We start from the raw sequence: 12336 nt of genomic DNA, 5'->3' as shown, positions 1-12336 counted from the left end.
TTTGAAAAGTGTGGCCAGGTGTGAGTTTGGGAAGGCTACAGTGACTTACTTAGGGAAACAAGTGGGACGAGGTCAAGTGCACCCAGTAACTGGCAAATGGAAGCAATTGTTGCTTTTCCAGCTCCCACGACTCGCCGCCAGTTGCACAGATTCCTGGGAACGGTAAGGTACTATAGTACATTCGGTAAGAACTTCTTGACGGTAGTAGTTCCCCTTACGTCTCTGCTTAGTCCCAAGGTACCATTTAAGTGGTCCCAGGACTGTAACTGTGCTTTTGAGTCCGCTAAAGCGCTACTTTGTAGTGCCCCAGTGCTTGCGGCCCCCAACTTTGACAAACCTTTTAAATTGGAGGTAGACGCTAGCATAGTGGGGGTGGGTGCGTTTCTCTTGCAGGAAGATGAAGAGGGAGTGGATCAGCCCGTCAGTTTCTTCTCCTGTAAGTTCAACTCGTGTCAGTCAAGGTACTCCACCATTGAACAAGAGACGCTGGCTTTATTGCTAGCCTTACAGTTCTTTGACATATATGTGGGCTCCAGTGCCTTGCCTATACTGGTCTTCACAGACCATAATCCTTTGGTGTTTTTGAAGCAAATGCACAATCAGAACCGCTGCCTTATGCGGTGGGCTCTGATTGTACAAGGATACAATGTACAGATAAAGTAAGTTAAGGGCTCAGCGAATGTGGTTGCCGACGCTCTATCACGGGTTTAGTAACTGGGGATGTGTTAGGTTTTGTTATTGCAAACTGTATGTTTGCATGTTTTGTGGTGGGCGTGTTACGTTCCCAGTTTCTGTGTTGTGGTTTTGTTTGTATGTGTGTGTTTCAGGATGGCTTCCTGAAATTCCCCCAAGCAGCTGATTGGTCGGCCCCATTGCTAATTGGAACTGACCCCGCCCTCTCGTCAAAGTATACAGCTGTCTGTAATTACAGACTCCTTCAGAAGCTAGAAAAGCCAGTGTTCCTTTGTTAGGAGAGAGCAGATAGAGCTGGGGGGTTATATCCTGTGGTGGGTGTTTCTCAGATAGAGAGTGGATTTGGTATGTCCTATGTTGGTTGTTGCTGAGATCGAGCTGATTAGTATGTCCTGTGTGTCAATAGGATGCATTTTGTGGGGGATTATTGACATTGTTTGTATTATTTCATTTGTTCCCAGGGGGAAGGGCAAGGCACCTAGTGAGTGCTTAGTCAAGAAGCCTGCGGGCATACATAACCCGTAGTATTGAGTCTGTTTATGCACACTAGGTAAGACCTGGGCGGACTACCCCCTGTATTTTGGTTAGCCACCAGGTGGTGCTAAAAGTTAGGTAAGTAGTGGGTAGGCAGGTAAGGTAGGAGAGGGGGCTTTGACATTTACTTTCTTTGCTTTGGTTCCGTCCAGCCCCTTTCCCCAGATTTACCGTGTGAAGGAATAAACGGTAAATCCTCTGCCTTTTGTCATCCTTACTCGCACCTACAATCCCATACCTCTTTCGCTCCATGGGGAGTTGAGTTGTAGCAGGGTGTTGCGTTGCCTGTAACAAATAGCATGACATGAGCTATACAACTGTACATTTGTCACTTTGCCCCACGGCAAAGGGGGGGCACCCACCAATGAATTTCGCGTTACGCCCCTGCTCCCAACATAATTGGAATAGGAAGTGTAAACTCTAACATCCTATTAGCTAGAAAGGTAACTCCAAACATATTTTCGCTAATAGCAGCTGTTAAGCTGGTTAAACAAAGGTTAGCAAAAATATATGTCCAAGTTAAGAAAGCAATGAGTGTAATTGGCTGCAATGAGTTTAATTTGCTCAATATTAGGAGTTGAGAAATAAAGCTGACATCATTAGAGAGAAGATATTATCATGTTATACAGCATGTATCTAATTCAAAATGTGTTTATTCTGTTGTTGCTAGCGATATTCACTAAAACATTAAATATATTTTCTACTTTTATACAATATATTTAAAAAATATTAATATTTTAGGGGACCCCTTGCAGTATCTCCGCAGGCCCCAGGTTGAATACCCCTACTCTACAGTAGTCGAGACGCCCGTATGAGAATAATATATTGACGTAAAACAGCCACATGATGTCGCAAGTATGCCTCTGCACTTCATTACATCGTGAGTTCATGCACTGAAAATGAATTCCTGTCTTGGTAAGATATAGTTAGTGTAGCTTACAAAAGTGACGTTAATTGCTTTATACATACTGTTATTGTAACACTATATATATATTTTCTATATCTATACTTCATTGTATTATATATATTTTCAAAATAGTATTTTCGTTAAGAGTATCCCTGCCGTTAAGAGTATCCCTGAAATAGCCTTTATGACAGTTTGGATAGAGTAGACCAACTGACAAAAGTTATGACAGGGTTTGGATAGAAACAAATCCATGTCGGTAGGCTAACTGATGAACAGCTATACACAAAATACAGTACAGTGCAAACAAGACTGTGTAAACATGAATAATCGCAGGAGACTGGTTTGGTGTGTGTATCTATGGAGGTGCTGGGGCCCAGTTTTGCTTATTTAAATCTTAGCCACCCAAGATGTATTGGCAATTTAACAGTGAGAATGAAACTACTACTGTAAATCCTGTAAATCAAATATTGCAAATTGTAGGCTGAGTGAAACATTTGGATTTTGTTTATTTTTGTTTCTCTAATCCATGTTAAAGTTTGTAAAATATTCTGTCACTAATTGGTCAAATTAACATTTTTCATTCCATTTTGAAAACCATTAGCCCTATAAGTGGCCAAACAAAATACAATCATGAGGAAGACATGATGTTCTAACATTATTTCAATTTATTTGTGAACTGTTTGAAACTTGAAATCGGTTGTAACAGTTCGAGGGACTGTGTCCAGGGCCAATGTTTTTCTACGCAAATTTCCACCTGCGAGTTGGCTCTCTCATTGGTTGAAACCACAGTCAGATTCCTGCACAACATTATCTGATTGAAAATCAGGGAGGGGAGCAAAAGGAAGAGAGCAGCAAGTGTGATGTCTTACAGTGGTTTGGATTCGGACTTTTGCGAAAGGATTTTAGGAAATATTTATTCTTCGACAGATTGGATGATGTTTTAAGACTGGGGAAATAATTAACCTAGCCTATTTAATAAGAGCACTATCCTCCCTACTTCTTATAAACAAACGGTAAGTAGGCTACAGCAGGTGCATAATATGATAACGAATATTCCATGTAGCCTATTATTAGAAATATTGATAATTCGAAGAATGAAAATGGATTAATGTAGGCTATAATGGAATTAATGCATTTTACAATTAGCTTATCCAAGTCAGTGATGCTTTAAACGTAATTAGCCTATCATATGCTTTTGGAACGAAACTTTTTTAAGTTTGTATTTTACAGCATTATATTTCAAGAGACATACATAGTTAAAACGAAAACTGAAAAAGACCTACTGATAGATCATTGGACTTCACAGCATATTATGGAAATGAATGACTGGACAAGTGTGAAAGTATTTGGCTATTTTATGTTTCAAATATTTACATTTAAAACATGAGTGTTAACATACAGTTAAACAACCTACCTTAACTGAATTAGCACATATGACACAATGTGTCTAAGAATTATGTAATGGTAATTACATTTTTGTTTCCCTCGCTCAGAAACGCTCCATCAAATATGTTATACCAGCCAAATTAAAAATCTTGAAAGTTCACAAACTAATAAACGGTATATTATAAAATGTTAGGCCTAGCCTAAAACATTTTAAATTGTCTATAAGCTTTTATCATATTTTTTTTTCAACAGCGTTGTCATGCCACGATCCTTTTTGGTGAAAAACAAGAGGTGCGCATCTTACAATGTGCACCGCTCTCATGAAGACGAAGTCGAACCGAAGGAACCTGAATTTACAAGTAAGAATGTCAAGATTATCATGGCGACACATCAAGACTTTCACAATTGTATAACGAAACCTGTATAATGATTTGCCAGTTATTTCATCAATTGTAGTTTATAATTAATCAATTGACACAGTGACAATGCCATGTTTAGATTTCCTGGTTATTTTTTCACTTCCCTGACCATCATAGACTAGTATGTTTTTTAAATCTGATTAAATGAAAGCTATTGCTAAAAATAAATAATAATTTATAAATATTTGACTTGAGAAAAGTGAATCCATAATGATGCGTTGCAGCATACAGTGGGACTTTTATAATGTTACGTTAAACATCATAGGAAATTAATTACATTTGAGGACAGGTGCAACACCTAGTGGACTAGAAAAAGTATCTCAAAAGCAATATGCTTGGACTGTTATTGATGCTTGGATTTGTCAGTGCATTCATGGAGTTATTGAAATTAAGTGGTTAGGGCGGGTTTCACAGATATACAAAATAGACATTATGAAGGATTCTAAGCCTTCAATCTACACTGTACATTTATGTACTTATTTACAGACAAAATATTTTGACTTTATGTTGACACTCAATTAATCCTATTTGCAATTGTGACTTGACAGGTGTGATCTCTTCAGAACCACAGAGTCCAGCGTCTCCAGTCAGGCCTCAGTCAGTGGGTCAGCCCTCCCTTCCTGAACCAGACCCCTATTCTTATATCAAACATGAGCAGGAGCCTGAACGCCCAGTCCCCTCTTACCTTAAGCCAACAGGACAGCCGGTTGCCCCTGCTCCACGACCATACTACTTATCAGGTGGGAGACCCTCCAACTGGGCTGGGATGTTGTGAAGGGATGACATGATGTCCCCCCCAAAAATGGTTGGGAATAGAATAGAAAATAGTAGAACCATATTGGTCCTAAATGGGACAACATATGATTTAGAAGGTTTTTCAGAGGAAGTGTTCATTGACTCAATCATCTTACTCCGTTTAACCTCAGAGGCTCACATGGCAGAGTTCCCTCCCTTCTACAAACCCTCCTATGCCTGGGACTCTTTACCTGCGCCCTATGACCTCCGTCAGATGGGCTCCCCCCCCTACCTCCTGCAGCACGCCAGCAGCCTGTACGGGGCTCAAGTCAGCCACAGCCCTGAGCCACAGCAACCTCTAGACTGCAGCACACACTACTCCCTCACCTCTGACACTTATCACTGCATTACCTGTGACAAGGTACGTATGCAGGAGTGGAGTCACAGCTTTCTCTTTACGCTGTGAGACTGACAATAGCTAATGGGCCTATACAAAATTAAACTGCCACAACACACAGCATACAGAGATTTCACAAAGCCACCAGAGGGAAAGTTGTGCATGTGGTCACATATCCCTATTCAAAACATCACATGTAGTCTTTTAAATTCATCAGTCTTTAAATTGACATCAACATTGTGACTAGCAGGTTGATAACTCCCCTGTCCTCCTCTGCCACGGCAGGTGTTCTCAACCCCTCATGGTCTCGAGGTTCATGTCAGACGCTCCCACAGCGGGACCAGACCATTTGGCTGCAACATCTGCAGGAAAACCTTTGGCCACGGCGTCAGTCTGGAGCAACACATGAACGTCCACTCACAGGTACCCACAATGCACTGTTGGAGATGGTTAAGGAAAAAAGACGGACAAACAGATATGTGGAATCTGGCACAGTGCCCAAATTGCCTAAGTTCTTTGTGTACTTCCATGGAAAAGTAGCCCAAGGTACTTTCATGAGAATGACAATATTTGAAATGTGATGATAAAATCGCGCTCTAGCGACTCCTGTGGCGGGCCGGGCGCATGAGCGCTAACACGGTCGCCCATTGTACGGTGTTTCCTGCTACACATTGGTGCCGCTGGGTTCCGGGTTAAGCGAGCAGTGCGGCTTGGCAGGGTCATGTTTTGAAGCACGCATGGCTCTCGACCTTCGCCTCTCCCGAGTCCGTATGGGAGTTGCAGCGATGGGACAAGACTGTAACTGCCAATTGGATATCATGAAATTGGGGAGGAAAATGTGTTAAAAAAAGAAAGGTATCTAAAGTCTGTAATTTCCACTTAAAAATGTCAGACTTGATTTGCAATAATGAAAATGTATCAATCCCTACAACAAATATCCATTAAAAATGATCCACATAATAATTCTAATTTCCTGTTGCTGCAGGATTATTTTCCTGCTGTAACAAACTGGCTCAAATTAAGATCCTACATCTGTACCTGTTTCTTTAAACAAAGGAAAGAAGTTTTGAATGCAAGATGTGTGGAAAGACATTCAAGCGCTCCTCCACCCTCTCCACCCATCTACTCATCCACTCAGACACCAGGCCCTACCCCTGTCAGTACTGTGGAAAGAGGTTCCACCAGAAGTCAGACATGAAGAAACACACCTACATCCACACAGGTGAGGAGAGAAGAGCATTCACATAGCACCAAAGTTAGGGATCCAATTACTTATGAGTGTATTGTAATTTCTCAGAAAACTAAAAGACAACTTTAGCAATTGGCTCAGTCTATAGTTCTCTGCTTTCTAGGTGCTGTAACATGAATTGTTTCCAAGAGTAATAACTACTGATAAATCAAAAAAAGAAACTTAAACAAATGTCCATCTGATTTGCATATCTGGTTATCCTACTTTGCTGAGGCCTCTGTGAAAGGAACTCTGTGCAGGCAGAATATGTCTCAAATGAATGTTCGACAAATCTGAACAATGGCACGATTCTTTCCTCCCAGTCATTGATACTGACTTCAGCTCTACAGCACAAACACTCAGCAAAAAAAGAAACGTCCTCTCACTGTCAACTGCGTTTGTTTTCAGCAAACATAACATGTGTAAATATTTGTATGAACATAACAAGATTCAACAACTGAGACATAAACTGAAGAAGTTCCACAGACATGTGACTAACAGAAATGGAATAATGTGTCCCTGAACAAAGGGGGGGTCAAAATCAAAAGTAACAGTCAGTATCTGGTGTGGCCAACAGCTGCATTAAGTACTGCAGTGCAATTCCTCCTCCTTACCCACTCTTCCACCAAGGCACCTGCAAGTTCCCGGACATTTCTGGGGGGAATGGCCCTAGCCCTCACCATCTGATCCAACAGGTCCCAGACGTGCTCAATGGGATTGAGATCCAGGCTCTTCGCTTGCCATGGCAGAACACTGACATTCCTGTCTTGCAAGAAATCACACACAGAACGAGCAGTATGGCTGGTGGTATTGTCATGCTGGAGGGTCATGTCAAGATGAGCCTGCAAGAAGGGTAACACATGAGGGAAGAGGATGTCTTCCCTGTAACGCACAGCGTTGAGATTGCCTGCAATGACAACAAGCTCAGTCCGATGATGCTGTGACATACCGCCCCAGACCATGACGGACCCTCCACCTCAAAATCGAACCCGCTCCAGAGTACAGGCATCGGTGTAACGCTCATTCCTTCGACGATAAATGTGAATCCGACCATCACCCCTGGTGAGACAAAACCCTGACTCGTCAGTGAAGAGCACTTTTTGCCAGTCCTATCTGGTCCAGCAACAGTAGGTTTGTGCCCATAGGCGACGTTGTTGCCGGTGATGTCTGGTGAGGACCTGCCTTTCAACAGGCCTACAAGCCCTCAGTCCAGCCTCTCTCAGCCTATTGCGGACAGTCTGAGCACTGATGGAGGGATTTGCGTTCCTGGTGTAACTCGGGCAGTTGTTGTTGCCGCCATCCTGTACCTGTCCCACAGGTGTGATGTTCGGATGTACCGATCCTGTGCATGTGTTGTTACACGTGGTCTGCTGCCACTGCGAGGACAATCAGCTGTCCGTCCTGTCTCCCTGTAGCGCTGTCGTAGGCGTCTCACAGTACGGACATTGCAATTTATTGCCCTGGCCACATCTGCAGTCCTCATGGCTCCTTGCAGCATGCCTAAGGCACGTTCACGCAGATGAGCAGGAACCCTGGGCATCTTTCTTTTGGTGTTTTTCAGGGTCAGTAGAAAGGCCTCTTTAGTGTTCTAAGTTTTCATAACTGTGACCGTAACTGCATACCGTCTGTAGGCTGTTAGTGTCTTAACGACCGTTCCACAGGTGCATATTCATTAATTGTTTATGGTTCATTGAACAAACATGGGAAACAGTGTTTAAACCCTTTACAATGAAGATCTGTGAAGTTATTTGGATTTTTACAAATTATCTTTGAAAGGGTCCTAAAAAAGGGATTTTTTTTTTGCTGAGTTTATATACTGTACCTCATGCGTTACATGTTATCTGTTTTAATACTAGATGGGGAATGCAAAATATCGCTCACATGTAGGGGCATCAATACAAAATGAAACTGTGATATTTGATTATGATTGATTTGATGCCACAGTTTAAACATGTTTTTGTATGTGCCTATTTAGGTGAGAAGCCCCACAAATGCCAGGTGTGTGGCAAGGCGTTCAGCCAGAGCTCTAACCTCATCACACACAGTCGTAAACACACAGGCTTCAAGCCCTTCGGCTGTGAGATCTGTGCCAAGGGCTTCCAACGCAAGGTGGACCTCCGCAGACACCATGAGAGCCAACATGGCCTGAAGTGAAGCGGTTGAAAACAATGGATGGAGAAGAGGAGGAGGAAAACGTGCCTTATGCCCTTAGCATAGCAATATAGCAAAGAAAGAAAAAGAAAGACCAAACTTGATGTCTTTTCGTGGTGGGCAATCATGACACAAAAATGGCCCCTACGGACACAAGAATTGTATAGTATTGAATATTATCCTTCTTGTGAAAATGCATTTTTAAGTCAATCAGAGCTGGCAGAAATAAGAAATAAGACAATGCAAATTATGAAGGTACTTAAGTATTTGCTATCACTTAAGGAGAAACAGTAGCCTGACTGACACGACCCATGTGACTACACAACGAGGAAAAGGACTTTGAAAGCTGGTGTCAGCCAGACTAGAGGAACAATGCTTTGGAATAAAATGGAATTCAACTGATATGCATCCTTTGGGTGCATTATGAGCTTGTAGACTTATCACAGAGGCCTTTGAAGTCAATTGTGAAGAGAGATAGGTCTCGTGATTTTGTTGCAGAATGTATTTAAGAAGAAGCATTATATGTTCACAAACAGTATGTGCGCCATTCATATTTATAAATTAATCTTATGTCAAATAAAATGAAGCAATGGTATGTATGAATGAACAAATGCTCTCCAAATAAACTGTGAGATGTTATTATAAACCTTGTCATCATTGTGAGCTGTGGAGAAAATAAAAATATGGGCGGAGCGTGAGTTAACAATCATACATTCAATCTCATGTGACAAATAGACAAACATTCTGAAGAAGGAAAAAAACTGGCAAACGGTAAAAAACACGCATTGTGTTAGCTTAGTAAGATGAGATGGCTCGTGGTACAGATGTAGGATCTTAATTTGATCACTCTTTTGTTGCTGAGAATTTCCCTGCATAGCAAGAAATTTCCACTTATAAGTATCAGAGTTGATTTGCCCTAATGAAAAATGTATCATCAGCCTCTACAAAAAATGCCATTTATTATAATAGACAGATTAATTCACATTTCCTGTTGCTGCAGAATTAGTTTCCTGCTGTATAGCAAACTGGATCAAATTAAGATCCTACATCTGTAAACCTAGTCTTTATGTGTAACCGTTTTGCCATAGGGCAGGTTGCATGTAGACAGTCTTCCAACTGGCTCTGTAGCAGTCCTTTGCAAGGCTGAGCTCATGTTGCCTGGGGCAGAAATCTCTAGTATGACCAGTGAGAGATAGAGTAAGGCTTCATTCAAATCTATACCTGGAACAACATGCAAATCTCAAGTCCACCAGGTTCTCAAATGTCACACAGCCAAAGTAATGGACTTCCCATGCATGCCACCATGCTCACTAAAGAGAGGAGAGGGAGGAAATTAATTTGTTTTTCCTCATTACTGATCAACCCCCCCAATTCTTCCAAAATCTCAGTCACTAATGTACAAACTGTGTAGGCCTTCCTCATGTATGATGCATGTTCTTCACACCCATAAGCAAAGGTCTGCACATTCATTTTAATCTCTAGTCAGTCACACGGTTGGTCTTCAAGTGCGAAGAAGTGTATTCCCTCTGTGTTGTGATTTGGGATATACTGTATAACAACAGACAGAGGATAGAGTACTCAAACACCCTCTACCCATACCGTACCACACCCATCCATTCTGACGGGTTTGCTTTGACAAACACATTGCACTTCTCATGAGGACACCACCTTCCTCAAACACCAGATCCAGTTAGGCCATTTAAGCTGTTACAGGCAAATCAGATCATTGCTTAGTTAAATATGTCTTATACTATAGAAGTAGCTGGCCAAGTATTACTAATATGTATTCAAGTCCCACTGTATGCTCTATCCCATTATAAGAGTTTTCAGGTCACTATGCCTCAAAAACAAATTTAAACCTGAGTTTAACAACCACACAACCATACACAGAAGAATTACCAAGAAAGATATTTCAGGTGATGAAGAATACTTACTGAAGGTAAGAAATACTACACACATACACATGGACATGGTCACAACAGCAGTAGGAGTTTATGTTGATGAGTTGTCACAGAAATCAGTGTCTTGGTGCGGAATGAAACAGGCAGCCTGTCCACTGTCTGGTACAGTTGGTAAACAAATCTGTGGTGCCATGCAAATTAGTATTTATATTACCTAGGCAACGGGGTCCGTTGTGCTCAGGAGGAACAGTTAGGGCTGCATCCTGGTGTGAGGATACAGAGCAAATCAAAATCCTCCACAGGTAGCCAATGGCAGAGATAGGAGCAGGATAGGCGGGCCTAAACAAACAGGACATGTGTCCTGCAGAGGAGGGGCGTGACCCAGACCGTAGCCTGGGGGTAAAAAAGGGGGATATTTGGGGACTAGGTCCACACACGCACCTGAGATGCACTTCCCTTTTTAACATTCACATACAGGCGTGTGAATGTGTGCTTTTTATCATTCAGTACAACAAAATGCAGGGTTTTAAAACAACACAATATAGTAACTTCTCAATAGTAATTATACAGTGCCTTGCGAAAGTATTCGGCCCCCTTGAACTTTGCGACCTTTTGCCACATTTCAGGCTTCAAACATAAAGATATAAAACTGTATTTTTTTGTGAAGAATCAACAACAAGTGGGACACAATCATGAAGTGGAACGACATTTATTGGATATTTCAAACTTTTTTAACAAATCAAAAACTGAAAAATTTGGGCGTGCAAAATTTATTCAGCCCCCTTAAGTTAATACTTTGTAGCGCCACCTTTTGCTGCGATTACAGCTGTAAGTCGCTTGGGGTATGTCTCTATCAGTTTTGCACATCGAGAGACTGAAATTTTTTCCCATTCCTCCTTGCAAAACAGCTCGAGCTCAGTGAGGTTGGATGGAGAGCATTTGTGAACAGCAGTTTTCAGTTCTTTCCACAGATTCTCGATTGGATTCAGGTCTGGACTTTGACTTGGCCATTCTAACACCTGGATATGTTTATTTTTGAACCATTCCATTGTAGATTTTGCTTTATGTTTTGGATCATTGTCTTGTTGGAGGACAAATCTCCGTCCCAGTCACAGGTCTTTTGCAGACTCCATCAGGTTTTCTACCAGAATGGTCCTGTATTTGGCTCCATCCATCTTCCCATCAATTTTAACCATCTTCCCTGTCCCTGCTGAAGAAAAGCAGGCCCAAACCATGATGCTGCCACCACCATGTTTGACAGTGGGGATGGTGTGTTCAGGGTGATGAGCTGTGTTGCTTTTACGCCAAACATAACGTTTTGCATTGTTGCCAAAAAGTTCCATTTTGGTTTCATCTGACCAGAGCACCTTCTTCCACATGTTTGGTGTGTCTCCCAGGTGGCTTGTGGCAAACTTTAAACAACACTTTTTATGGATATCTTTAAGAAATGGCTTTCTTCTTGCCACTCTTTGATAAAGGCCAGATTTGTGCAATATACGACTGATTGTTGTCCTATGGACAGAGTCTCCCACCTCAGCTGTAGATCTCTGCAGTTCATCCAGAGTGATCATGGGCCTCTTGGCTGCATCTCTGATCAGTCTTCTCCTTGTATGAGCTGAAAGTTTAGAGGGACGGCCAGGTCTTGGTAGATTTGCAGTGGTCTGATACTCCTTCCATTTCAATATTATCGCTTGCACAGTGCTCCTTGGGATGTTTAAAGCTTGGGAAATCTTTTTGTATCCAAATCCGGCTTTAAACATCTTCACAACAGTATCTCGGACCTGCCTGGTGTGTTCCTTGTTCTTCATGATGCTCTCTGCGCTTTTAACGGACCTCTGAGACTATCACAGTGCAGGTGCATTTATACAGAGACTTGATTACACACAGGTGGATTGTATTTATCATCATTAGTCATTTAGGTCAACATTGGATCATTCAGAGATCCTAACTGAACTTCTGGAGAGAGTTTGCTGCACTGAAAGTAA

The 12336-nt window shown here is 41.8% G+C and overlaps 1 protein-coding gene across 1 annotated transcript; it reads left to right on the top strand.

Annotated features, from left to right (window-relative positions):
• Positions 1–2854: 2854 nt before the first annotated feature.
• On the top strand, positions 2855–9096 carry LOC115123525 (zinc finger protein Gfi-1b-like). The gene is made up of 7 exons (XM_029652874.2): positions 2855–3147; positions 3773–3879; positions 4488–4679; positions 4866–5095; positions 5357–5494; positions 6128–6293; positions 8275–9096. The coding sequence occupies exons 2-7, from the start codon at positions 3780–3782 to the stop codon at positions 8451–8453; spliced, it is 1005 nt and encodes a 334-aa protein (XP_029508734.1). The 5' UTR covers positions 2855–3147; positions 3773–3779; the 3' UTR covers positions 8454–9096.
• The last annotated feature ends 3240 nt before the right edge of the window (positions 9097–12336 follow it).

This window comes from Oncorhynchus nerka, linkage group LG4, assembly GCF_034236695.1.
Source record: "Oncorhynchus nerka isolate Pitt River linkage group LG4, Oner_Uvic_2.0, whole genome shotgun sequence".
NCBI classification, from domain to species: Eukaryota; Metazoa; Chordata; class Actinopteri; order Salmoniformes; family Salmonidae; genus Oncorhynchus; species Oncorhynchus nerka.
This window is presented reverse-complemented; position numbering and strand designations above follow the sequence as displayed.